Raw genomic sequence first — 14,974 nt, 5'->3', positions numbered from 1 at the left:
CAGCCCCTCAGGCACTCGTCTGCTCCCCGAGCACAGCCAGTGCATGTTGGCTGTCAGGGTGGCGAGGAATGAGCGTTCAGCTTGAGGGACAGTTTTCATTACAGAGGACAGCCTGCTTCAGATATCAAACATTAGAAGAAGCCTCTGTATGCAGCACATGAGAAGCAGACACACCTGTGTACATGATGCATACCTCATCTACACCTCACACCTCGGCATGTTTCACGACTCACGGACTCTCCGTGGACGGCTGCAGTCACACTGAGCTGTTAACTTTCCAAGGTTCTGCAGCCGGTGATACAAACACGGAGCTCTGGCACCACGTCGGCCATTTATAAAGACGAGGAACCAAAACCTGTGCACGATCCCACGGCTAACCTAGACCAGACCACCTCACAGGGCTGGTTTTGGGGGTTTTTGGCACACAGAGGTCGTGGTCTAAAGCCACACTGTGCCTCATGCCGACTCAGCGCTGCTGCCACCACTGATGGAGCAGCTGCTGCCTGCTGAGGGTCACACAGAGCAGTGAGCTGGATTAAAGCGCTCCGATGACCGGCTGCACACATGTATACAACACAACACAACTCTCCTCTGGGTCTCATTCACTGGGCTAACAGCTAAGCTAGCCTAGCATGGAGCTTAAAGTGCCTGGGAGACGTGCGTCATCAGTTCTTCTTGTGGTCCGAGAGCCGGAGGGTTGTTGTTTGGATTGTAACTCCTCAGCCAGCTCAGCCTGGTGTTTGTTTCATACACACAGTTTCTTTCATTAATCATTTAGATGATTATGAATCTGCATTTGTTTGATACAAACGTAGAAGCAAACTGAGCTCCAGCAGTGAGGAGAGCAGGTTTGAATCCAGCAGAGTGAGCGTGTCACTAATAAGGTCTTGACTCTTACCTGGACTGACAGCGGCGGAATGAGAGGAGAGGCTGGCTCCACGCTGCTCAGTCAGCCAGAAAGCCTCCAAACGGCGGGGCTAACGCAGGTCAAGTGATTTGGCGCCTCTGGTGTATTAAAGCTATTTACAAGGGACTAAAGGATTTACGTTGCTTCACCCGTTGGGTCTGTGCTTTTATACGACCTGGCACCGGGCCGCTGCGTTTTTTTCTGACCCTCTCAATCAGTATGGAGCCTCATAAAGAACGCTGCCTCTGCTGTTCGGCTTTTTGTTTAGCAGCAGAGGGAAGAAGGTTTTATGGAGGCGGCTCCTGATGCCTGGTGTGAAGGCAAACACACAGATTACAGCAGGTCCACACCTACACACACACACACAGATTACAGCAGGTCCACACCTACACACACACACACAGATTACAGCAGGTCCACACCTACACACACACTAACACACACACACACAGATTACAGCAGGTCCACACCTACACACACACACACAGATTACAGCAGGTCCACACCTACACACACACACACAGATTACAGCAGGTCCACACCTACACACACACACACAGATTACAGCAGGTCCACACCTACACACACACACACAGATTACAGCAGGTCCACACCTACACACACACTAACACACACACACACAGATTACAGCAGGTCCACACCTACACACACACTAACACACACACACACAGATTACAGCAGGTCCACACCTACACACACAGAGACACACACACACAGATTACAGCAGGTCCACACCTACACACACACTAACACACACACACACAGATTACAGCAGGTCCACACCTACACACACACACTAACACACACACACAGATTACAGCAGGTCCACACCTACACACACACTAACACACACACACACAGATTACAGCAGGTCCACACCTATACACACACAGACACACACAGATTACAGCAGGTCCACACCTACACACACACTAACACACACACACAGATTACAGCAGGTCCACACCTACACACACACTAACACACACACACACTAACACACACACACAGATTACAGCAGGTCCACACCTACACACACACTAACACACACACACACTAACACACACACACAGATTACAGCAGGTCCACACCTACACACACACTAACACACACACACAGATTACAGCAGGTCCACACCTACACACACACTAACACACACACACAGATTACAGCAGGTCCACACCTACACACACACTAACACACACACACAGATTACAGCAGGTCCACACCTACACACACACTAACACACACACACACAGATTACAGCAGGTCCACACCTACACACACACTAACACACACACACAGATTACAGCAGGTCCACACCTACACACACACTAACACACACACACAGATTACAGCGGGTCCACACCTATACACACACACATTAACACACACACACAGATTACAGCAGGTCCACACCTACACACACACTAACACACACACACACACAGATTACAGCAGGTCCACACCTATACACACACTAACACACACACACTAACACATAGACACACACACACACACTAACACATAGACACACACACACTAACACACAGACACACACACACTAACACACACAGATTACAGCAGGTCCACACCTACACACAGACATACACACACACAGACACACACAGATTACAGCAGGTCCACACCTACACACACACAGACACACACTAACACACAGACACAGACACACTATCACACACACACACTGACACACAGACACACACACACACACACACACACACACAAACACACAGACACACACACAGACACAGACACACACACAGACACACACACACACTAACACACACACACTAACACACAGACACACACACACACACACTAACACACAGACACACTAACACACACACACACTAACACACAGACACACACACAGACACAGACACACTAACACACAGACACACACACTAACACACAGACACACACACACCACACACTAACACACAGACACAGACACACTAACACACAGACACAGACACACACACACCACACACTAACACACAGACACAGACACACTAACACACAGACACACACACAGACACAGACACACTAACACACAGACACAGACACACTCTCACACACACACACACACACACACTAACACACAGACACAGACACACTAACACACAGACACACTAACACACAGACACACACACAGACACAGACACACTAACACACACTAACACACAGACAGGCTGATTAATTAATGGCTTCTTTCTATCAAATCTTGGTTTGCTTCAGGAACAAACTGTAAGTCGGTACAAACGTTGACAGTATGACCACCGCTGTCTGACGAGGTCCTGGCCGTCGCCATGTTGGCAGCGTCACAGCCTAAACTCCAAATGCAGGCAAAGAGGTGGGTGGGCAGCCAGACCAGTCTATGAGGAGTGTCTCACTTGAAGCCAGCCTCCAGAGGCCGCAGGGGGAACTGCAGCTTCACAAAGCATTTCAGACCGTTTAAAGATGAGTAAGAAACACCTGTGGTCGTCTGAAACTTCAGTTAGTCAATTTAAATATGATCAATTACATCGGATCAATGCTTTCACAGTTCAGGAGGAAATGTTTCCAGTTTTGTTTTTTGCTGTTAATCACTTTATTAATCCCATTAATCCCTCCTGTTTGTCAGATGTTGACTCATAGATTGACCAACTAAGCTACCCATCGGCTTTCTAACATACAGCTGCATCATTCGTGAGGTAAGTAAAGGCTGACTGAAGTGTTTTCTGTAAAATACCTCAGTGAAGGAGCACTGCTGTAAGGAAGCAGCGCTTCAGATGAGTCTGTGGAGCTTCAGCCTCCGATCGCTGCTGACTTCTTCCACATGCAGTCAGATGCTGCCATCTTGTGGATGCTTTTGTAAAGGCACCATGCACAACAGTTTATAAAAGAAGTTGCCACAGAACATTTGAAGAGTAAATTCAATCAACAGGACCCCCCCCCCCCCCACACACACACACACACACTCTCACAGTCACACCCTCTGTTATTGTGCTCCCACCCCGAGCTAAAAGGTTACGAGGCCACAGTGCACTGATGTTTACTGGGACAGGAGGCTCTGCCCTTTGATCACAGCACGGCACTCAATGGTGCAATTAAACCGCTAATTAATAATAGATTAATAATAGATTAATAATAGATTAATAATCCACACTGAGACAGCATGCTTCACATCCATTCAGCAAAATGGAGAAACTGGCTATAAGTGTAATTACTCACATCGATCAGAAAGTATGATTGAACACACACACACACACACACACACACACACACACACGGTGGCCTGTTGGTGCCCTCGCCCGCCAGCTCCAGACAGCCAGTGTAGTCCAGATTAGATCTAACTCCAGGTTGCCCATTTTGATTCTAAAAGCAGCCAGTCGGCACTTTGTTGCCATGACGACACTTGCAGTCTGCTGTCTCCTGGCATAAAAATAGACGAGTGGGGGGGTGTGGTTCAGTTCAGGACTCACTAAGATGGTAGTGGGCAGTAGACAACTTGTAAAACACACAGTTATAGAGCAGAGTCGTCATCGGGCGGCGGCTCTTTAATCAAACTTTGATGCTGCAGGTCTCAGGCTGTGACCCTGACAGGCGTCAGGGTCACAGCCTGAGACCTGCAGCATCAGAGGCGAGACAAAGCCGGCGGGAGCAGACGCACAACAACAACAAATCAATGAGAATGGACTGCAACAACAACACAAATTAACCAAACAGCAACAAGGAGTTTCACAACGAGTGTAGAGACAGACAGAGAGACACAAAACAACAGCAAAGAGACACACAGCAATCCAACAGAGACACACAAATGCAATGGGTGACAAGAACAAAGACCAAATGAAAACACACACTAATCCTTAATATGCACAAAACAACTAGAGGTGAAAAACCTGCTTCAAGAAGAGGAATAAACAATACACAACACCAACAAAGGCAGGTACACACATGTATAAGAGACACAAACCACCTCTGAGATATACAGAAACTGCAACAATACACAAAAATAAGGGACAAAAATCACAAAGTGACGCAAATTACATGAAAACCACAGCTAGAAGCAGTCATTTGACGGAATGTATGTGTTGCTCAGTGCTAAGTTAGAATCTTTTTAGTATTAGTTTTAAACCTGTGCTTCAGTCTGGTCAAAGCGGTCAAAGGTCACATGTTGTCAGTGTCGGTGTAATCAGACATCAGGGAAACTCCTCCTCCCTCCGAGCAGCGCTGTATTGTTATCGACTAGTGTTGGCTGTTGGAGTGGGAGGTGGGGGGGTGAGGGTGAGGGTGGAGGTGGGGTGGGATTGTGGGGTGGGGGTGGGGGGGTTGCGTGCTCCGACCAATAAGACAGATGAACCGTGGGGACCAGTGAAGCCATAAATGTCTGGATGCTGTTCAGTGGAGCAGACGCTGCTGCCGATGGTTTTACTTTGTCTTAGCCTTAAAATAAGTGCAGCTGTGAGGCTCCACATGACTGCAGCTCTGCAGCCAGGCATTGGTTGTTTATCTGCTTTTCTCTCTTTTTTACATTTTATTTAGTTATATCTTCATCGTCCCAGGAGATCTGAGGTTATTTCCTGTATAGAAAGGTCCGTGGTGTGGTAACAGTGTTCATAGGTACAGATGATGTTCTTGATCTTTCAGCACTTTTGCGCATATAAAGGTAAGAACTGTTCTCGTTTGAACATTAGCTGACCTTCAGCTGCAGGGTTGTATGCGCTGCACTGCTGCCTCCTGATTGGCTGATTGGATTATTGCAGGTGTGTGAGCTCGGGTGATTATATGGAGGCTTCGGACCCTGTGTTTAGGCACATTTCATTTTGAGGTCATGAAATCAAAGTTTTAACCTCAAGTTTCTTCAACAACTGATGGAAGATAGAAACACATAAAGCTTTTAAAGGATGAATATTACAGTAACTTGAGCAGAAATGCCGACTGCCAGGCTAACATGTGTAGTTTATGGTTTGCTTCACACGTAGAAGTCCAGGCTGTTCTCATGCTGCTGAGATGTGTGAGTCGCCGCTGCACAATGTAGCATCATGATTTAGAGGCACCAACGTGCAGAAGAGCAGGGCAACTTAAGTAGCTGCAAGCGCTGCAGAGGACTTCAGAGCGTTTTCAGTGTCTCTTGGTTGGATGTGTTCAGCTCTGATTGGGCCCAATAACGAACAAAATCCAGCAGAGCAGAGGAAACGTTCTGGCCTCAGTGCAGACGCAAAATTAATGCTCAGAAAATGTAATATGAGGTTGATATTTCCAGTCCTGATAGCAGTGACATTTATGGGCTCCTGAAGGGTTAGAACCACCAACCTGCCTTCTGTTGGGTCAGTTCTGACCCTGCATGTTGTTGATGGTGGATGTATTATCAGCAGAATGCGTTATTTGTGAGGATGTGATGCCAGATATGTGCCAATCACCCAAGAATCGACCCAAACAGACAGAGTCTGGGTGCTGGACCTAAACCAAAGCCTGATCTAAGCCTGATCTAAACCCTGATCTAAAGACTGGTCTAAAGCCTGGTCTAAAGCCTGATCTAAACCATGATCTTAGCCTGTCCCTGACCTGAAGCCTGATCTAAAGCCTGACCTGAAGCCTGACCTAAAGCCTGATCTAAAGTCTGATCTAAGCCTGACCTAAAGCCTGATCTAAACCCTGATCTAAACCCTGATCTAAAGCCTGATCTAAACCATGATCTTAGCCTGACCCTGACCTGAAGCCTGACCTTAAGCCTGATCTAAAGTCTGATCTAAGCCTGATCTAAAGCCTGATCTAAAGCCTGACCTAAAGCCTGACCTAAAGCCTGATCTAAAGCCTGATCTAAGCCTGATCTAAAGCCTGACCTAAAGCCTGATCTAAAGCCTGATCTAAAGCCCGGTCTAAAGCCTGACCTAAAGCCTGATCTAAACCCTGATCTAAAGCCTCATCTAAACCATGATCTTAGCCTGACCCTGACCTGAAGCCTGACCTAAAGCCTGGTCTAAAGCCTGATCTAAGCCTGACCTAAAGCCTGGTCTAAAGCTGATCTAAAGACTGGTCTAAAGCCTGGTCTAAAGCCTGAATTAAAGCCTACTCTGGTCCAAAGTTTCTCACCTGTGCTCTTAATGTTCCATCGTGAGGCAGCACATGACACAGCACAGTGATGATCTTTGTCTGTCGGTGCAGTTTGTACCATCATAAAACCATAGCTGAGCCACACACACACACACACACACACACACACAAACACACACACACACAAAGTGAGTGGAGCTTTTTCACTTCTGTGGGACAGAGAGGGGAAAGAGGCACCAGGCTCCTCCCTGAGAGTTTGTGAAAACATTCCAGCAAAGCGAGAGCGGTCAAAGCATCAGAAACTCTCAGAGCGGCCTCTTACTCTCTTGTAGGCTGTGTGAGGCGCAGAGGACAGTCTCTACAGAGGACAGTCTCTACAGAGGACAGTCTTTACACAGGACAGTCTCTACAGAGGACAAAGAAACCAGCTGTCTCACCATGAAGACGCTGCTTCTCCTTCTCGTCTCCGCCGCCTGGACTTTGACCGGAGCGCAGCTTTACTACCAGGGGCTGATGGACTATCTGGAGAACAGACTCTTGGCTATTGAGGTAAGAAGCAGCTCCTCCTTCAGTGGCAGCAGCACAGATGTCACACCAGTGTGTTTGCCTCATCTTCCTTTTATTAGAAACAGAACTAATACCAACAAATGAATGCAATCTCAGCCCAGCTCATCAGCGCAGCAGCAGCCTGCAGGGGGAATATCAGTTGATGCATGCAGAGCTCTCCTCCTCATGCGGCGTGCAGCTTCTGTCTGACACCATTACAATTCCTTTCAGCGTTTAAAGCGCTGACAAACCGGTAATGAGTACAAGCTCAACCTGTGCCGCCGCCGTGCCATCAAAGATGCTGAAGGAAGGAAGGATTACAACAAGCCGCCTCAGGCGAGGAAAGAAAGAAAAAGAAAGTTGAGGCAGCATCAGTGTCATGGAAGAGGAAAAAACAAAGTTTAGATGATTTAAATTTGCAAAAGACAACATTACAGCTTTTACAGGCATGAAATGAATTGTCTGTTTACAGCTCAATCCTGTTCACTCCCCTGTGGCTTCTCCTCCGCTCTCACTTCCAATATGCCGGCTGCTACGAGCGCTGCTCTTCCTCAGCTTTCATTGAACTTTTTCATTTCCATTTGACCACGGGCCCCACAGCGAGCAGAGAAAATGAAACGGAGGAGCCGACAGTTATTACATCTCGCTCTGAATAATCCACCTGTCACTCTCTGGCTGTGTCAATCAGCGGGCGGAGGCTGTTTCTATTTGGTGATGTGATGATAGTGTGATTGAGTGAAACGGGCACATTTTACCCCCCTGAGATTTATTATAGTAGGAAACGAGACAGACGAGTCAGAGAGGCTGGATGTGGCACTGCAGCGCTTTGGAGTAAATGCTAAGGTCAGGATGCTAACAGGCTCACAGACACAATGCTGACACGCTGATGTTTGGCACATCGAAGACAATAAACAACCAATCAGCTGCTGAGGATAGCTGAGGATAAAATAGCATAGCAATCAAATATATAGAAAATAAACCTGTCTTAGGCTTGTTCCATACTCCACGAGAACAGAGACCTCGCTCCTTGCTCCACGGGTGGTAAGAGTTGTCACGGAGGTACCATACGCCGCGAGACGTGTGTGTGCACGGCTCTCCCACGCAGCGCATGTCACACACAAAAGGTTGACAATGCAGCGGTACAGCTCTGAAGGGGTGTAGCAGCTGTTTATAACTCTCATTCCTTTCAGAACTCTTTTCCTCCTGAGCTGCCAGATCATTTTTGAACATCTGTCCGCGGCCTCTTCAAACATCTCCACTGCCACAGATTCAGCTTCTACAACCACAGCTGGAGTTCTCCAGCCAGCCATGCCTGGAAAGCCTTGTTCTTGGGTTACTGCCATGACCAGCAACAGCCAGCTTTAGGGCTCTAGGATGCTAGAGAGGCTAAAATAAATGTATGACAAAAATCTGCTCATAAGTTAACAGTAATGAAGGAGACTGACTCAGAATGCTTCTTGAAGATTAGCTGTCTGTGCTCGACAAAGCAACAACCAGGGCAGAGCCTCATGGCTGTCTCACCATTGTTGGCATATTTCTATCTGTGTCAGAATGAACTCGTTATGAACATATTTTAATTGTGTCTCCTTTAGGACCGCATGCAGCTGTGGCACGACGAGTCCCACCGCTACCACACAGAGATGCTGGATTTCAAAAAGCTAACGGCCGAGGTCATGGAGGGCCTGAAGAGTGACCACAGCTCGCTGTTCAAAGACCTGGAAGGAGCCGCGGTCAGAGTGAACCGAGTGGAGCGGGAGATGGACTACGTGGAGGCCCAGACGGCCCCCCGGGCCTGCGCCAACGGGGCAGACAAGGTGGTGGAGCAGGATGCCTGGGGGCTGGAGGAGAGCCGAGGAGAGGAGGAGGAGGACGAAGAGTGGGAGGAGCTGCACTCCAGAGTGTCTGGTGAGCTGTGAGGAAGCGCACACACACACACTCACTCACTCACTCACTCACACACACACACACACACTCACACACACACACACACACACACACACACACTCACACACACACACACACACACACACTCACACACACACACACACACTCACTCACACACACTCACTCACACGCAGGGCTTTGATCTCCCCGTCTCCTTCAGAGGATGCAGATTGTTTCCACACTGTGGAAAAGCTGTGCGACTGAAAGCAGGAGACAAACACGCCGCTGTTACAGGTCGCTTAGCGTCATGTTTTCCAGCAGAAATGTGGCTGCATGCATCATCATTTATTTCTGAAAAGCTTCTGACTGTTTCTGCAGTTTGAGTGTTTGTCATCATCTCCTGATCCCACAGCTCTGAGTGATTCCCTCAGGGACTTAGAACTGGCTTACAGTTTTTTCTGATTGCTTAAACACTAACAATGATTCTTATAGCACAATTTCTAAAACTATTAATAGTTTTAACAAAATCACTCACTGAGTTTGCAAAACTAAAAGCAAAAAAACTGCTTTACACTCAATTTGCACTTTTGTAACACACAATTTGCAAATGTATAAATATAATCCACTTCACAGCACTCTTTTTGCTGAACTGTAAACACAACTCACTGCTTTACACACAACTTCCAAATGATCAACACACTCATAGTAAAACTACACACATTTATGGCTGGTATTTACACTATGTTGCCAACTGTCTGGCTACACTGTCACATGTGAGAACTGTTTTACATCATTAGTTCACTTTGCAATCAGCATGAGCTGTGAATAAGACACAGGTAAGCTTCAGTGTGGAGAACAATGGAGGGAGAAGGAAACTGAGAAGAGTGAGAATTAGAAGAGGAACATGAGGAAGAGGAGGAGGACAAAGACTAGGACGTGAATTTAGAGGATGAGGACGAGGAGGTGAAGAGGAAGGAGGAAGGGTAAGAAGAAATAGAATTACTGATGTCATCGGAGCTACAATAGTGGATCATGTGATCAACCATGGAATGACCCTGAGGGAAGCTGGACAACAGGTTCAGCCTGAGCCGCTACACTGTAGCAAGCATCATGAGGACATATTGATGAGAATGGGTTAGTACAGTTCCCTCACACTAAGTTTTGTAGGTGTACCATACTCTAATGAGAAAAACATCAACACTGTACATGTAAAACTGAAACTGTTACTCCACAGAATCATAGACATCCAGCATCTGGAAGGAGGCATGCGAGGATATGGACCAGGCATCATGTCAGGCCTGGATACAGCACTCCAGGAGACATGTTCCCCGGTGCCTTGGACTAGAAGACATTGCATGAGATGATGAAATTCTGTGGCCGGACCCAGAGAGACAATGAGACTGATTTTCTCTCTCTCTCTCTTTCAGTGAAACTGTATGTTTTCTAGTGTTTGTTTTGATGTGCGTGAATAAACATTCATACTTGAAATTTGAATCCCTGTGTTTATAGAACTATTTATGACAAAAGTTTGACCTCACATGGACAGACCTTATGCACAGAGAAAGCAAAAGCCAGATGTGTTTTCAGTTAATACCATCAGTGTGTAGTTGGCACATTGTGTGCTTAGTAATATGATGGTTTGTGTTAACTGTTTGGTACAAAAATACCATTTTTACAAAGGTTTGAAGAGTTAAGCAAGATGTATTAGCTTTTGCAAAAGATCTACAATGTTTTGCTGATTTGGTGTAAGGTTTTTTTATTTGTGTGTAGAGTTTTGCACAAATAGCCAATAGTTACAGAAATGTGCTTAAGCAATCAGAAAAAACTGTAAATCACGACTGTTATAGGATCTGATTTTTAGACTTTTTGCTCTTAATCCCTGATCATTGAATTTTTACTCGTTTAACAAAGCAAATGAAAAATATTGATTTTTTTTTGTACTGGCTGGCTCAATAAGATGATCAATAAAACATAAATGCAAGAATTATGCCGTAATGGCATCAACCCTCATAACTGTAGTGCTGCACAACAGTCTGTTACAGTTTTTTCTGATTGCTTAAGCACATTTCTGTAACTATTGGCTATTTGTGCAAAACTCTACACACAAATAAAAAAACCTTACACCAAATCAGCAAAACATTGTAGATCTCTTGCAAAAGCTAATACATCTTGCTTAACTCTTCAAACCTTTGTAAAAATGGTATTTTTGTACCAAACAGTTAACACAAACCATCATATTACTAAGCACACAATGTGCCAACTACACACTGATGGTATTAACTGAAAACACATCTGGCTTCTGCTTTCTCTGTGCACAAGGTCTGTCCATGTGAGGTCAAACTTTTGTCATAAATAGTTCTATAAACACAGGGATTCAAATTTCAAGTATGAATGTTTATTCACACACATCAAAACAATCACAAGAAAACATACAGTTTCACTGAAAGAGAGAGAGAGAGAAAATCAGTCTTGTCGTCTCTCTGGGTCCGGCCACAGAATTTCATCAACGTCGCATGCAATGTCTTCTAGTCCAAGGCACCGGGGAACATGTCTCCTGGAGTGCCGTATCCAGGCCTGACATGATGCCTGGTCCATATCCTCGCATGCCTCCTTCCAGATGCTGGATGTCTATGATTCTGTGGAGTAACAGTTTCAGTTTTACATGTACAGTATTTTTCTCATTAGAGTATGGTACAGCTACAAAACTGTGAAGGAACTGTACTAACCCATTCTCATCAATATGCCTCAATAAGCCTCATGATGCTTGCTACAGTGTAGCGGCTCAGGCTGAACCCGTTCAGGGTCATTCCATGGTTGATCACATGATCCACTATTGTAGCTCCGATGACATCAGTAATTCTATTTCTTCTTACCCTTCCTCCTTCCTCTTCACCTCCTCGTCCTCTTCCTCCTGCTTCCTCATGTCCTCATCCTCCTCTAATTCTCGTTCTTCTCAGTTTCCTTCTCTCTCCATTGTTCTCCACACTGAAGCTTACCTGTGTCTTATTCACAGTGCTCATGCTGATTGCAAAGTGAACTAATGATGTAAAACAGTTCTCGCATGTGACAGTGTAGCCAGACAGTTGGCAACATAGTGTAAATACCAGCCATAAATGTGTGTAGTTTTACTAGGAGTGTGTTGATCATTTGGAAGTTGTGTGTAAAGCAGTGAGTTGTGTTTACAGTTCAGCAAAAAGAGTGCTGTGAAGTGGATTATATTTATACATTTGCAAATTGTGTGTTACAAAAGTGCAAATTGAGTGTAAAGCAGTTTTTTTGCTTTTAGTTTTGCAAACTCAGTGAGTGATTTTGCTAAAACTATTAATAGTTTTAGAAATTGTGCTATAAGAATCATTGTTAGTGTTTAAGCAATCAGAAAAAACTGTAAATACACAGTCGATGGTGTATCATGCTGCCTCCTCTGTGTGTGTGTGTGGAGGAGGGACAGGAAACTGGCCCGAGGTCAGAGACGTTACTCTGAGCTCGTGTTCACAGGAGTGCGCGCTGCACACAGGCATCCATTGTGAGCTGACCCAGAACGAACCTCGCTGCATTGTAGGGACCCAGTTCAGATCTGAGAGCGTGACACTGATGTAGCTGCTGGATGTTTGTGTGTCGTAGAGTGTGGTGTTCGCTGTGCTTCTTTGTGTGTCTGCTGCACTTGTACTTTCTGTCATTATGAGTCCAGTTTCCCCCCGACTGCTTTGGATGTGCCGTGCTCTGCAGAGGCAGATATCTTCGGCCGCAGGCTGCAGACGCACATCGCACATGCTAATGGAGCTAATTGTGACAGAGATAGAATTCTAATTTCTAACTTCCCATCTGCTAAACATTACTGTAATGACTGTGGTTGTCGAGATTTATTGACAGAAATCTGAGGTGTACGTCTGGTTTCAGGTGTTGTCAGGTTGTCTTTATTTATTACCTTGCTACTTCCTGTGCACAACAGAGGCTCAGTGTGGTGTGAGAACTCTTTCTGTTCCTTTGTCTGCAGACTGTGTGGAAATCCTCTCTGGCATCCGGTCAGTGAAGATCATGAAGAGGGTGGGGAGTCCCAAGGGCATGTGGACCAGAGACCCGCGGTCCTCAAAAGTCTACGTCTTTAACGGGACATCGGGGGACGCTGTCCTCCAGTTCAGCTCTGTGCGGGACTTTTCCCGCTCTGTGGGAGTCGGCGGCAGCGGGACCATCAGGCTCCCCTCTGAGTGGAGCGGCCCCGGCAGCGCCGTGTATAACGGATATCTGTACTACATAAAGCAGGACGCGGGCGCGGACGTGCACGTGGTCAAATACGACCTGCTGAGCGGCTCGGTGAGCGACAGCGCCATGTTCCCCTTGGAGAGCCAGGCTTCTGTTTACAGCCTCAATCCAGAGACGGTGGCAGACCTGGCAGCAGATGATGAGGGGCTCTGGCTTCTGTACGCCTCTGGCGACAGCGAACCAAACATCAGCCTAGCCAAGATGGACGCTGCCACACTCGATATAGAACAAATCTGGGACACCCGGTGCCCGCGGGAGAACGCGGAGGCGGCCTTCGTCGTCTGCGGGACTGTCTATGTTGTTTACAACACCCGTCTGGCCAGCCGCTCCCGGGTCCAGTGCGTGTTTGACGTCAACGACGTGGTGATCAGCGAGGAGGCCCCTCTGCTCTACTTCCCCAGGAGGTACGGCGCCCACGCCAGTCTGAAGTACAACCCCGAGGAACGGCAACTCTACGGCTGGGACGATGGCTACCAAATCATTTACAGACTGACCATGAAGAGGAAACTCCTGGGCTGACAGGAAGGGGTTAAAAACAGAAGCAGTGAGTTTGAACTTATTCCAGGTCTCATGATACCTCTCTGACTTCCAGTTATTTGCTTCACTGAAGCGGCATTAATAGTTGGCCGTAGAACATCTTTTTTTTCTGAGAGGTTTATTATGTGTGAGCTCAGCCTGTCACAACGTAAAGAGTCTGTCTGCCTGACAGCGCCTATAAAGCTCATATATATATATATATATATATACACACACATACATGCAGCTTTCTGTACAGATTACAGGAGAGTGTGAGCCGCAGGGATGCTTTGATTCTGTATATTTATTTGGAAGGAAGGCCAAAAAAAAAAAAAACTGCAGTTCCTCAAATGGCCACTTGAGGGCCACTTTCAGTCATCCAGGTCATAATACGTAGAGAAGATTGAAGCGAGGCATCTGGTCTTGTAGAGTCCACTTGAGCCTGGCTGCAAAAGCGCGTCAGCTCCACAGACCTCCACTTCAGAATGAATAGAGACTCCGCCCTGTAGCTCATACAGGTGGAGGATCTTCACGTCCTAACTGATGTTAAAATTATAAATGATGTTAAAAATCCTAATCTCACACTGTACGATTCGACCAGGCTGTGATGCACGGATGACCTCGCTGTGGTGACTCCACAGACACCAGATCTCACATAAAACCCTGAAGAAACAGGACGTTAGAAGGAAATCGATCGACGATCATGTTCCTACATGAGCCATCGTCATGTTGATGCCATATTTCAACAGCTTGGTCTTCTTTTCCTGTGCTCCTGGGGCC

At 46.5% G+C, this 14,974-nt stretch overlaps 1 protein-coding gene across 1 annotated transcript; it reads left to right on the top strand.

Annotated features, from left to right (window-relative positions):
* Window positions 1–7,426: 7,426 nt before the first annotated feature.
* olfml3a (olfactomedin-like 3a) lies at window positions 7,427–14,197 on the top strand. Its single transcript, XM_028409358.1, has 3 exons — window positions 7,427–7,537; window positions 9,127–9,439; window positions 13,413–14,197. Exons 1-3 carry the CDS (start codon window positions 7,427–7,429, stop codon window positions 14,195–14,197), a joined length of 1,209 nt encoding a protein of 402 aa, XP_028265159.1.
* Window positions 14,198–14,974: the final 777 nt, after the last annotated feature.

The sequence above is a fragment of the Parambassis ranga genome, chromosome 7, assembly GCF_900634625.1.
Source record: "Parambassis ranga chromosome 7, fParRan2.1, whole genome shotgun sequence".
Classification (NCBI taxonomy): Eukaryota; Metazoa; Chordata; class Actinopteri; family Ambassidae; genus Parambassis; species Parambassis ranga.
Note: the sequence above shows the minus strand (reverse complement) of the source record. Positions and strands in the feature narration are given on the sequence as shown.